The 14023-nt window shown below is 42.0% G+C and overlaps 1 protein-coding gene across 9 annotated transcripts in view; it reads left to right on the forward strand.

Annotated features, from left to right (window-relative positions):
* The window catches only part of LIMS1 (LIM zinc finger domain containing 1), a 70567-nt gene that overhangs the window by 26113 nt on the left and 30431 nt on the right, over window positions 1-14023 (forward strand). For 2 of the 9 annotated variants that reach the window (XM_050331280.1, XM_050331279.1), the window contains exon 1: window positions 10741-10989. The exons of 3 other annotated variants lie outside the window; for them this stretch is intronic. In XM_050331280.1, the coding sequence (XP_050187237.1) occupies window positions 10886-10989 (104 nt within the window). In that variant the 5' untranslated portion in view covers window positions 10741-10885. Of the gene's footprint in view, window positions 1-2599; window positions 2701-3663; window positions 3684-8256; window positions 8278-10740; window positions 10990-14023 lie in introns of those variants that run through there. 4 more of the 9 variants (XM_050331283.1, XM_050331284.1, XM_050331288.1 and 1 more) reach the window with 4 other exon arrangements.

Genomic DNA, 14023 nt, shown 5'->3' on the forward strand with positions numbered 1-14023 from the left:
TGCTGCAGCCACACACCTGGAAGGAGCGATGTGTCTGCCAGGGAACATGCCCTGTGCCAGTGCGCAGGATCACAGAATGTTTTGGGTTGGGAGGGACCTTATAGAGCATCTAGTTCCCATGGGCAGGGGCACTTTCCATTAGATCAAGTTACTCAAAGCCCCATCCAACCTGACCTTGAACACTTCCAGGGATGGAGCATCCACAACTGATTGAGGATGCCCACACTGAGGGAACATCTCACTTTTGCTGAGATGGAGGGATGCTTCCTTTATTTTTCCCCCTTGTGCTAGGTGTGGAGCCCATTGGTTCTTGTCCCTGCAGGAAATGCTTTCACTAACGCCCCTACCTCCTCAACCCACTCTTCTCTTGGTTTGGCGCCTTGAAGAGGCTTGGAGAGGGCTCTTGTGAGAGCAAGAGATGGGCTAAAGGAGGGTGCTGCTCCTTGTGGGTTGGGGTGGAGGTGAGGGAGGAATAAGTGTGTGGGAAGGAGGAATGAAGAGCAGCGGAAGAAGAAAAAAGGAACTCGGCAGTGAGCTCCTAGATCATTTCAGCCATCTCTTGTAAACGCCCTTAGCAAACTGGAACAGCTGAGGCATGAGTACATGTTTCCTTCTGCTTATTTTGCTTTGGGGTTGGTGATTTCAGGGGGTGATGAGGCATACAGCTGCAGGGCGTGACTGTTTGGCTTCTCCGTCAGCTTCTGGCAATGCATGCATCTCTAAAGTCTCCTTGCAGAGGGTTACCCTTGTTGCCCAAAGCAGAGAGGGCACAGACTTGACCAGGAGCTGCAGTACTGAGCATCCTGGAGCAGCTCTGGCTGTTCACCTCTGCCTGTGTGTTGCTGTTCTGGTTCATGGTGGCCTGCTAGCAGAGCAAAGAAAAATACTGTGCGTTTGTGGAAGGGTGGGTTTGAACCAGTGCTTCCCTCCTGTAGTCAACATTTGCTTGTAGAACAACTTTTTGGTCTAGTTTCATGCTTAGCCGAGGTGCAGCCCCCATTCTGTTACCTCAGGAGCTCCATCGTCACTGCAGAGCCACAGCTGCAGGACCCGGGTGTCAGGACCCAGCTGATGGGCTTGGCTGGACCGTGTGACTTTGTCTAGAGCTGTTCGTGTGACTCTGCCCTGCACTTCCTCTGACACTTGGTCTGGGCAACCACAGACCACAGTGATCTGTCAGTGCTTATGAGTGTTGTCTCTGTGGGGTGGGGCTGGCCTTGTCCTGCTCTCATTTGCAATAATTTTATTAACAAGTTTTCTTTTAGCACAGCTCTTTTGGATAACAGGTTGGTGATACAGTATAGCCAACTACTGCAAAGGGAACAAAACTGAAAAACGTGGCATAGCCAGTCCAAACTGGTTAAAGCATTACTCAAATGTGCTTTTTAACACTTTAAAGTGTCAGTTGAAGAGTTAATACTTGTTCTCCTAGTTCCCTTTTAACAGATGATTATTCACTTTCTCCATGAAGTGCTGCAGCTTTTACTATTATCATGAATCAACAAAAAGTGTCCGTTGCCTTCCTACAGAAGGGGAACTGCTGGCATACGAACAATATATGAAATAACATGAGTTGCAGTATTAACTGAGGCGTCTTATGTACGCAACTGGTTTGTTGTGATTTTCTTCATCCTCGAGAACAAGATGCTCTTACCTTGACATTTGCCACATTATTTTGAGAGACAAAGCTGTAGTGCATTCTTTTTCCTAGGATAGTAACTGTTCAGTGATAAGTTTAACAAAACTTTGCAGCTGCTTTTGTACTTGAAGGGCCTTTGCAGGAATAGATAAGAAGTTCAAATGAGGAAGCACTGTGTGGTGGTATGGGAAACAGCAGCCTGGAAAGATAATTTACATTGTTAATTTGTTCACAGAAAAGGGTTGGTGATAATGTTAAGTGGCCTGAAGACAGAAATAGAAGTGAGAAACAGGATGTAGAGAGACATGAAGGGAAAGCAAAATGAGGCTTTGTTGGTACAGCATAGCATTATTTTTTGTATATGGTGAAAGCAAGTCTGTAGGAAACTTTCCTGTCTGTCCGTTCAGGAGGCGCTCTGGCAGTCACGCTCCCACCACCAGAAACTTTAACTTCTAGGACTGAAGCCTGAAGCTGTACTGCTCTATGAGCAGAGCTGGGGCCAAGATCTTCCTGGAGGCATATTGTGATGGCTCCAGCAGAGATCAGGTTGTGGCCTCCTTTCTGTGTCACTGATAGTGAGCAAGGTTTCAAGCTCCACTTGTTACAACTCAGTGTAGCAAGTGGCCGTCGAACATTGTTGGTCCTGAGGATATTGCTTCTTTAACCTGCAGAGGATTTCCGTGGGCCTTTGATGCATGCCAGAGGTTCAGGCTGCTTTAAGAAAACTTAGTTTGAGCCTCTGTCCCTACAAGAGACACAGCTTTACTCTTGTTTGGCTGTGCAGTCTGATCACCCTGACGTGCCCTAGGAGGTGATGGTTATTTTCTGTTCCCAGTTAATCCTTGTCCTGGGCTGAGGTTGTCAGAGATGGTCTTTCAGGAGATGGTATGTGAAACTGTCTTCTGTCATCTCAGAAAAGAAGAAAATCAGAGGGTATTTCTGTTTCTCAGCAGGTGGGAAGATGGGGAGACAGGGTCTTGCCCTTCCTCTTGGTATTGACAGAGGTGCTTGTGATGGCGTGAGGTGGACCTGAGTGACTGTTCACTTCTTGGTGATTCCAGGTAGGGACCTGGAACCCTGTCCCACTGTTCCTTCTCCAGATTTTGTACTTCTGTTCTATACACTGGTGATATAACTAAAACTGTATCCTTTTCTGAGGTGGAAGATTTGCTTTCTTCTCTCTGATGTTTCTGAGATGGAGAACTGGCGTGACAAAATTTGTGGAGCTGAACTGTGAATTCTGATAGATTTATCTTCTTCTTTTCAGCGTTGAGTGACAGGGTGAAAGAAGGAAGTGGTTAACTGAGTCACTTCAATTTTTTTTATATTTTATTTTATCACAACTACCAGTAGTAACCACAGGGGGAACATGCAAACAGTGGGCATTCGATGTAAAACTATCTATAGGAAAGGCTGCTCATTGCGAACCTGCTGCCAGCAAGGCTACAGACTGCCAGTAAGTGTCCATGGGGTCGCTTGGGCTGAGGGTCTGGCTGTGGCATCTGCCTCCCAAGCCAACAGCCTGGCTATGAACTGTATGGTCTTTTAGTCATTTACAGGGAAATTCTTGGGAGCATGAGCCATGCATAGGAATGGTGATAAATGGATTTAGGAAGAGGACAGATAATAGTTTTGCCTGGTGGGTTTTGTTACTCTTAAAAGCAAGCGGTATGGTAACAGAGCTTTGAGCAAAGTCCTTTATTATTCTTGAAATACGCAGGGATATCCTTGTATTCACAGTAGTTTATTAGCCTTTGCTCATCCTAAGTGTTTTTAGAGACACTATTTTGTCCCCACCCAGAACAGAGGATTTGTGGTCTGTTTGAAGATCCCATTGCTGACGGGTTTTCTTTAAGCAATGAGTTAATTGGCAGTGACTGAGGAAGAGGACACTATGATGGAGTAATTGAACCTGAAACTGTAATTCCAGTGGAAGGAATAGATTTGTCCCACCAATACAGAAATTGTATCGCTTCTGGGATGGTTTGAGGGAGTCTTTATGTTCAGAAATCAGACACTTTTCCAGCAAAGGAAGGCTTGTACGGTAAGGCAACTGTGCTTTTTTGGTTAAAGGCTTTGCTCTAATTTAAGAACCTTAAGTGTGATTTTCATGTGCTTGAAAATATTATGAAAAATCCATAATAAACCCATATTTTTATGTTTTATGCTGAATCCAAAAGTAATTTTTACAGCGTTAAGGGAAGGGAGGGTGGCATTTCCATTTTACATTATCCTGAATGTCCAAGATTAATTACTTTCATTTCTTTTGCACTGTGAATTTTTTCTCAATATGGATTTTTCTGCTTGGATACAGATTGCAAGTTTTATTAATTTTGAAACCAAAATGTATATAGTTAAAAATTAAGATTTGTTTGAGTAACTAAAAACTGAACCTTGCTTGTGTTTTTTAAGTATTTACATATATTCAGCTTTATTTTTTGTAGATACATGATCTACCTTCTATACTTTGGTTTAGAGACATTAGTTCTTACACTGGAAACCATCATCATACTGCAGGTTTCAGAGCTTTTAAAGATGATAATTTCTAGGCACCCACTGTTTTCTACCTTTCTTGGAAGTGCTGGTCAGATATAGGACCAGTTTTCAGAATGTATGACCTCCTGTGCTATCCCGAGTGTTTTCTCTGTGCCTCCACTGCCTCATCCCCTTTCCTCTTTGTTTTCCCTGCATTGTTTTTTTGGGCAGTAGAGACTCTGTGAGGTGGCTATATAGTGTGTTCATAGGCATACAGCCAGGGTCATTGCTTCTTCTGGGCTGCTAAACTGACCATCCCTTGCTATTCGGCTCATCCTTCTTCTTATAACCATCAACATTCAAAGGCTCTGGAGCTCAGGGTTGGGTTGTCCTTCTAAAACGGCACCTCTTGAAGCTGTAAAGTAGTGCCACCTACTACTTTAATGGTTGTATTTGGTTGTGTGTCAGGAGGTGGTGGTGCATTCAAGAATGTGCACGTTGTCAGGGTCACCAGCACCTCTTTTGTCCTTCTCAGAGGGAGTGTCCTGTCCTCTCTCCTTGGCAGTCTAACATCATTTCAGTGTAAGGAACACAAAACCTTGATGAGAAGCTTTTTTTTCTCTACTTGTAATGTAGCATTAGTAATTTGAAAATTTATTTGTGAGATGTTGTCTCAGGAACTGCCCATCTAAAATGGCTTAGTCGACCTTTCTGCACCCCTGGAAGGGCTTACTGGCTTTCAGGGCACAAACCCAGCCATCAGAGCAGGTAATTCCTTGGGATGTCTGGGGCAACAGCTCCCCGGGCAATTTCCTTCATTAGCCACTCATTTTTAGGTTCTGCTTCTGTTCTAGTTTGTTAGTTTGTTTGTTTGGGGATTTTTGTTGTTGTTTTTGTTTTGATTTTCGATTTTGGGATTATTTGGGGTTTTTTGTTTTGTTTTTAACTTGGAGGGTTCTTCAGTCTTTTGTGGCATCTACTGGAAAACTTCTACTGTGAAAAGCTGGCACCTGGGGCTTTTTGTCCTCATGTCTGAAGGCATTGTATCCCACCACAGTAGAATAAAGTAAACCTTCTGGACAATATCTACAGTAGTAGAATGCAAGTAGAAGTCAACTTGTTTAAAGATAAGACTTTTAAGTCTGCTTTTTTTTAGGCTTAGGATCTTCAGGCATCATAAACAGGGGTGCTTAAATGTAAAAGGTGTATTTCTTTCTGAATTTGAAAATCTGTTGGGAAGAGGCTTTTAATTCCAAGACAGTAAAAATTATTCTGAATGGAAAGTCCTGGATCTAGAAAGTGCAGATCACTAATTGGTTGTGGTTTTCCACATGCTCTAGGCTATGACAATTAATATAAACTGTGAATTTATTGGATATTCCTTCCCTCCTCTTTTTCATGTGGTTTTTTTTTCTTTCTCTTTTTGAAGTTGTTAGCCCATGGAATACAGGGTCCATATGAGTAGTTGCATCCATCTTAAAGCTTAAACTGCTTGCCAGCTTTTTTATAACTTTTTTTTTTTTGAAGAGGCTTATGTACAAATGGCACGACAAAAGTGATTCATGTTGTGTCACATGGTTTCTTCTTTACACACCTACTCATGCACAGATCATCCACTGATTAACAGCATAAATTTCTAGCTGTAATGCTAGCCTGCATCTTCGAACACTGGTCTGTCATTCCTCTCAGCTCTCAGTTTGACCCCAGTCTGAATTATTAAAGCGTGTGTGGGTTAATCCATACCTCCTACTGGCTGTAGAGAGAAAGACTGGCACAGAGAAACAAGGCAGCATTTTCCCAGTAGAGGGAGGTATTGTAAAACTCAGACATAGTAGGTTTTTGCTGCTGGAGAAAAGTGTGCTTTTTACAAGTTTGGTTTTTTTTCTGCTGAAATTAGGAATTCACAGAGCAGCATGTCCAGAGAGCTTGGAGAAGGAAGGAAAAAGACCTTGCTTCACGTTCAGGCAGACAGAAGATATTCCCATATTTTCTTTTACATTTTTTTTTTGTCATTGGAATAGGATAGTTGGAGTAAAAGCAGGGATCTCTGCCTCGCTTCACCAAAACCTTGTGAGCCACCAGCAGTGGAGCTAGAGATGCCTTTGATACTGCCAGGTTGAGAAAGCATCCCCACGCTTACCACAACAGCCCCCCTGCCTTCGCTTTGCCCTCTCAAATCCCAAAGTTGAGTTGAGTACATCACTGCTCTGAAAAGTGTTGAGCACACCACAGAGTCATAAAATGGTTTGATTGGAAGGAATCTTAAAGATCATCTAGTTGCAACTCCCGTACCATGGGCAGGGACACCTTCCATTAGACCAGGCTGCAATGGTCATGTAGTTTTTTATTTTACATTGTATGGCAGGGACAGCCATCCATAGAAGAGGTTTAACAAAAACTAGCAACTGCTGTTAAATTTCAACAAATTTGCTTAGTCAGCTGGAGTATGGACATAAATGCAAAGCTCTGCTTTGTAGTGTCCACAATTTAGTTCAGTGCCCCAGTACTTAGCCTAATCCAGAAATTAAATATGCATGCTTCAGGGTTGACTGATCACTAAATGGAACCAGGCAAGAAACATCAAAACAGATGTTGGAGTCACACTGGACAAGGAAGAAAACATGTAATTAGTTAATTATTTAACTCCTTGAATCAACAATTAAGTCTCCCACGAAGTTTTGAAATTTTAGTTTCAAGGTGTGTCTCCTTAGATTTGTGGCTTGATATTCTCTTTGTGCATTTCATTTTATCACTGCCTGCCCTAGCAGGGGCCCATGGTACAGTATGCTATTCCTTGACACCCAAACCGACCTGCAGGGACTCACCTCCATAGCTTACTTCAGAGAGGCATGAAGCCTCATTTGCACTGGCACATCAGCTGGGTGCTTCAGGGGTTCTTGCAAAACTGCTGGAAGGGTTATTGCCATCTTCCTTCATGTGCTCCAGTGAGTCTTTCACTGATGTACAAGCCTTTTCCTTCACTGTAAAGTGTGCTTTTTTCTTCCAAACCTTGTGAGAAATAGTAGAAAACCATCACTCCTGGACTCATTCATCTGGAAACTCATTCCAGTGATAAGCTGGGTGAGCAATGAGGGGATGGAGGAATGTCCTCCCCTTTTAACATGCAGTCACCTTTGAACTGTGTGCTCACTACGGGCATTCCTATATTTTTCTTTTAACACTCTTCTGATTATTTTTATGCCTGTTTATGCAGTGTCCTGGCAACAGTTTTTTCTATCGCTTTGAAAATCTTCAACTACATTTCATTGAAACCTGGTGCTTCCTTCAAAGTTTGAAAAAAAAAATCAAAAACCAATATCCACTAGAAAAAAACAATGCACTAGAGCAAATAAAGGATCAAACACATTGATAAAGACCTTTCTGTGTGGAATGAGACATCTAAAACTTTGTCTTTTCTGGTTAACATAGTTAATGTGCATTCTCTGTAATACAGGCTCATGAAGAAATGTATTGAATTTGAAGCACTTGGCGTTTTTTTTGTTTTTCCTCAATTCAACTACATGTTTTCCAGGATCATGAATTACTGTTTGCTTCCCTTTGAACACAGGTTAAGTAACCAGACATAACTTGTCCATCTTAAAAAGTTTTTAAATTGGAAAATTCTGCTGAGTACCCGCAGTCACCGGAACAGCAGTACTTTCACAGAAATTTAAGAAGGAGCACTGCAGGCCTGGTATATCAAGATAAATGCTCTGCAGGACTGCAGTGAAAAGTCGACTGTGAGCGTTGTCCCACATAATAAAAAGTTATTATTGCTTGTGATGAGTGAAGGACAGCATACTTCTGTCTTGGTTCCACCTTTTCCTGGTGATGTTTTCATCTACTAAAAGCCTGATAACACTATGCTTATCCATCAGATTGCAGTAGCAACGTTAGCTTTCTCTGTGGGCATGAGGAAGGTCAGTTGCATGAGGGAAGAGTCACATACTGGAAAACGAAGAGTAAACTTTCGTTTACTCTTGTACTTCTTGTACAGGACATACAAGAAGGCTGCATGTTACTGGTGAAAAGAAAAACTGTGGTAACTTGGCCAGTCCTCAAAAATTCTGATGGAATGTGAAAGGTCCAAATGGCCTCGTCCCACGCAAGAAGAATGTAATCTCTCAAAAAAGGAATTATAAACAGAAGATTGGGCCTGGAAGGTAAAAAAGGGTGTGGGGAGCAGGAGGCACTCTCAGGGGAAGTTCTTCCTGCAGAGCCAGGTCGGTCCAAGTTTCTTTCTGGCAGCCTTTAAGCAACTCAGTGGAGAAATGTCATTTGTGTTCTGCAGCATCTCTCAGAAAAACCTCCCTTATAACTTATATTTGATACTCAGAAGTTAAAGTTTGACCGTTTGGGTAAATTCAGATTTGAAACCTCTTCTCTTGTGAGTATTGGTGGACGATCCCACAGGGCAGAAAAGGAATCTGGTTTGCATTTCTTCTTGTAGAAAACTTTCAGCTTGTTCTCAGGTCCTCCAAGAAAGTATTTACTAAATCATCTTAGACCCCAGTTGATGTGAAATAATAATTCTATGGAGCTGACTCCCAGGTCTTATTTTAAAAACCTAACCATCTTGCCCTCCTTTATATTGAAGTGGATTTGATCTATAAACTCCTTGTATTCCTTCAATTTTCACACTCTGTCTGGTGGTGTTAGTTGTAAATTGATACTGGTTTGGAGCAGCTCTGGTTTTCAAGGCTGTTTGAGTAAAAGCTATTGTTCCATAGGCTGCCCGAGCACAGTGCCTACTCATGCAAAGAAACATAAGTTTTAATGTGATGTGCTTCACCCTTATGCAACTTGCAGCAAAGTGGGTGAAGATTTGTCCTTTAATTTTTTTATAGGCTGATGTCGTGTTTAATACGAAAGTATTCAGTGTATGCTGAACAGTCTTATTCACTGCAGTGAATAAGAATCTATGAACACACATGTAGGTAAGAGTTCAATAGCTTACAAAGAGCTTTTTCACAGAAAAAAGTCTACTCTGTCGTCACTTTTTAGAATATTATTATCTATAATTGATCATTTGGACAAAGAGAAATCATTGGTACACAGATATTTAAAGCAGAAAATAAACTGTTGGTAATGTATAAAAGCTGCTGTGCCGTGAGCATCTGTCATCTGCTGTCCTTATCCTCCACTCATAACAGCATTAACTTTTCATTGAATTGCTGATTGACTGACTGCTGGGAATTGGCATTTAATTAGGTTTAAGCATATCCTACCGCATATGGAGAAACAATTTAAAATATTTAATACTGGAATGCAGCATGTTTAGGCAAATAGTATGACTGTTCTCCCTTTTATTTTCTGAGGACAGGAGCTCAGATGTATCCCTCTTGTTGACAGTTCAGTGCATGCACTGTTCTAACATCAATTCAAACACATTTTGAATTTTTGCAACCATTATCTAGTTGGCATGTTATGTGATTACTTTTCCAAAACAATTTCTGTTATTTTTCCATTGTGTGATGTTTAATAATGTATGTTGATGACATTCCAGACTAAAGCACGTTGATAGTATTATATAAATTACCGTGTTTGTGTTCAGTCTGGTAATCTTAACAAAATTGGTGTCAAGTGATATACCCAGTATTACCTATGTAACACTTTTTTTGTTACAGGAATTAAAAAATACTCTTACATGTATTCTGCTACAAAATAAATGTTTTAATAATGGACTGTGTAATTCATACCACATAGAACTTGTTTCCTATCCTAGTCAAAACAGTCCTTGCAAATTGTAAGGTTTCTTGGCTTTTATTAAATGCAAGCTTACTGAAAAAAAAACACTCTGAATTCAAAGTTTCTGTTTATATGTGTCAAGCCTAACGTCAAAGACGCTGTAAAAATTTTTCAAGAAGCAGTAAGCTTTTTTGAAGCCTCCTGAAATGAAGTATTTTGTTTATTACTAGAAAATTACTAAGTGAGATGAGACACAGAGCTTGCAAAATTCCCCGCTAACTACCTTCCTGCCTTGCACTTCCATTCCTGTTTTACAATTACACGGGACACTCCGTCACTACAAGATGTGACAAATGGTTACAGCACTGGTGTTTTGATAGCTGAGAGTGGGAAGAAAATTACATTGTGGTTTTCTTCTGATTTTTAAGGTGGGTGGAAAAGAGGAATTTCTGACAAGCACAGTGCTGTTGCATTTCCAAAAGAATATTTTAATGCTGGTTACTGAAGTTACTTTGTTGTACGCTTTTCTGCCTTAACCTCCCTGACAGTTTGCCAACGTGTTTGAGTAACTGGAATTTTCATAAGTCTGATGACTTTCCTTTTGTCATAAATTATAGCAGGAAAGAGTTAACTGCTCATTGCAGTCCTGGAGATGTGTAGCTTCTTGCAGAGGTGCTGAGAGAGCCGCCTGCTTTGCCCAGCACAGGGCAGGGTCATGCCTGTCAGAGCAGGGAGAGTTTGAGGAAAGCTGAAGGGAAGGGGGTGAGCTGGTCGCAGGCATCCCTTAGGTGTGTGATCCAGTGATAAAGGAAATGTGGTGCCCTTTGGGAGGGTGTGTACCTATGAGAAACAGGAAGCTGAGCGGCGGCTGCCTGCCTGCCCTGCCTGCAGAGGTTGGTCGCTCCGGCGGGCGCAGGTGTGCCGACACACCGCCCAGCCACTTCTCTCCAGGCATCTTGGCAGCCACACTCCTCGGCAGCAACATCTGGAAGAGGCGGGGGGAAAGAAACCCAGCCCAAAGCTAGAACACCCCCCCACCACCACCACCTTTAAAAAAAACAACCACCCTTCAGGTAGAGGAATATGACGGCCTTGCAGCTGAAAGAGTTGTCACATTCAGGTCTGTACAGGAGGAGACGGGATCGCCCCGATAGTGTCCTGCCCGGGTCACACGAAGAGAATCTCAGGTGAGTGTGAATGGCTGGGGCACTGAGCCCTTCTCTGCTCCCCACTTGCTTCGGTGGTTTTAACAAACAAAATGCAAACACAGCTCTGGAAAGTCACTGCAAAACACGTGCTTTGAGAAGCAGTCCCAAAGCACTACGGAAAAAACCTCGAAGGAGCCATACAGCGACCTTGTGCATTCTGGCAATGGTATGGCAGCCTTCCTGGACTCTGGGAAGAGCAAATGTTAGCCAGTGTTTGCTTCTGGATCCCTTCTGACAACTATCACTGCAAGTAAATAAACCTTTCAGAGTCCGTCGGTCTGCTCTGAAGCTCGTTCTTGGTCACCCAGGTGCTGTGGGTTGTGCTGCTTCTTGGGGGTCTTGGTTTAGTCCCTGTGCCAGGCTGGTCTTGTGGAGCTGAGGTGGCTGCTGGGCTCTGGCTTTCTTCATGGGGGGTTCTTTGTTGTGGAAAGGGCTGTAGACAAAAGAATGCAGCAGGACCACTTAGCCTGACCTTACTCAGGAAGGGTGACCAAAAATCGGAAAGCCATTTAATGTCTGGGATTTTCTTCCTGATGCTATGAACCTCTTGAAAAGAGTAACAGTGAATTTGCAAAAAGCCTCTGTTTGGAGCAGGAAGATTAAAGAATTGTTTGTAACCTAAGTGCAGACACCAAAAAAAAAAAAAAAGCAAAGGTGTTTTTTTCAAGTGTGCTCGGAGTAAAAGCAGTCTGTTCCCACTTCAAGCTCCTAAGAAAAGGAACCTTGTGTGTCTGCTAACAAAAGCCTTGGTGGAGAGGAAGTACTTCCTATCTCCTAATGCCTGTCTCATTGTATTTTTAGATTATTTTTCCTTGGTGGTTGTTCTGCATCAGTTTGGAGTGCTGTGCAATTTAAAAGGTTTTTGTTACTGCGTTTTTGTTAACTGAGTTAGAAATTTCAGAAGAATGGTAATTCAGATCTTGGAGACTTGCCCTTTGGTTATAACTAAGCACCTTAATTAAAAATTATTGTGGCAAAATGTATGATTGTAACCTACTAAGACTGTTTGCCATGAGATATCAGAAATATAGAAACATGTTAACTTGCAAGTCTGATATGTGTGCTTGGTATCTATCTGTAATATTAATTCTGATTTCCTAGATGGATTTCTAATGAGGAGTATGTATTATATTCACATGACTGTAGATAAAAGATGAACCAGACTAAGCAGAATAAGAGATGTGCAGAGATTCTTGACTTTCTTATATTTAGTTTCTTTTATACAAAACCAGCAATGAGAAAGAATAGCTCTATTTAGGGAGGAGAAGCTGCTTTTTAAAGCATATATGTAAAAATGACTACTAGTTCTCTGTGGTTGTGTTGCTGTTATTAGTATGCACATCCAGGATGGGAATAACACCATTTTTGGGCTGGGTAGGAGGAAGGGGTGGGTTGTCTGCACCAGTATAAGTCTAGATGTTTTGATCTCCTAAGATGATCATCCTAAGAGATGAGAAAAATGTGGAACACGGATCAGTCTTGAGGAATAAAATCCACCTGGAGGAAATAGCAAATCAGAGGACTTGTGAATCAACTCAGGGCAGGGTGTTAAGAGGTACAAGAGGGTGATTGGTCAGATGATGTTCCTACAGCAGGGGTCAACGTTTGCCTACAGACAGAGCTTATCTCGTATTTGCTAATAGCTTAAGCTTGTTCTTATTTAAACTAAACCTTGCTCCTTCCTAATCCATTTTGTGATACTTCAGTGTGTTGCCAGGCAGACTTATTTGTCAGTTTTACTGCATTCTCCATGAAAAAAGGTTATGGCATTATAAATACAAAATAATGACATAACAACAGGACAAAGAGCTGTTGGGAACAAAGAGAAAAAGCTCATTAGTTTTCTAAAACTGGAAACCTTTAGTTTTTTTCCATATGTTCTCCCCAGTGACTCTTAGATGCCTGTCCTTAGCAAATACTTTCAGGGTAGCTAGAGTACACGAGGAATACAAGAGGTTTCTTTAATGTCTACTGCATATAGCTTGTCATCTGTGGCTTTGCAATGCCCTCCCATAGTGTCTTTCTCCAGTTCTTTGTTCTAATACCTTTGTATTTTGTTTTGCATACATATTAATCCACGTGTTAAATAATATTAGCCCTCGAGCAACAGTTCACTGAAAGCTGCTTTCTTGGTTCAGGTACCATACTTTTCTAATCCTGAGCCAAAATGCACTTGAGATGCCAATTTCCTCAGGATACCCTGTGAGAATTTCTGTACTGGGGGGGCGGGTAGGGGGGGAAGTTAAGAAGACCTTAACAAATTGCCTTTGTTAAGGTCATACAATGGTATTTGCCGATTTTCATTTTAGAGCCTTTTACACCTTACCACAGTATGAGATTTCTCTCTCCAGCCTTTTCTGGGGTATGTGTCTCCTTTGGTGGTGGTTTCCTAGGATCCATTCTGGGTTGTTGCTCTGGAAAGGCAAAAAGAGCAGTAAGTAACCCATCAGACAGCTGCTTACACACTTTTCCTTGGCTGCAGGGTGTCTTGTGCTGCTTCCGCTCTGCTGCTGCAAGCACCACTGTAGTTGCAGATCCTGGGTCTGGGCATTGCAGCAGGAGCTGGATGCTGCTCCTTAGGATGGGGACTTGTATTGCCCACAAACTGAGACTGAGACATAGCCAAATGTTGGCACTGTCAGTGCTGCAAAGCAGCTTGATGGGGCTTGGCGCCAAAATTCCGCCTTTGCTCTTTCCCAGGAACATCAGCATCACTTGTACTTAAAACACCTGAAATTACTAATGATTAGGGCACTGTGAAGCAATGTCCCAAAACTCCTAAATAGAGTTTAGGAACACCAGAACATAGACTTATCACATACATTTAATTTTCCAGAAAACAAAATTTCTTGAAACAATTGTCTTTACAGTATAAAAATTATTTTCTTTGTTGACATATCTTCTTGATAGGTTGTGTGCCAAAGAGCTTTGAGCTCTGCAACAGGATGCTGAGCCTTAGCTTCTGCATCTGTGCCCACTGATGTCACTGCACCCAGACGTTTGACCCCCATCA

Source organism: Myiozetetes cayanensis, unplaced genomic scaffold (genome assembly GCF_022539395.1).
Source record: "Myiozetetes cayanensis isolate MyiCay16 unplaced genomic scaffold, myiCay2020 scf5-8, whole genome shotgun sequence".
Taxonomy (NCBI): Eukaryota; Metazoa; Chordata; class Aves; order Passeriformes; family Tyrannidae; genus Myiozetetes; species Myiozetetes cayanensis.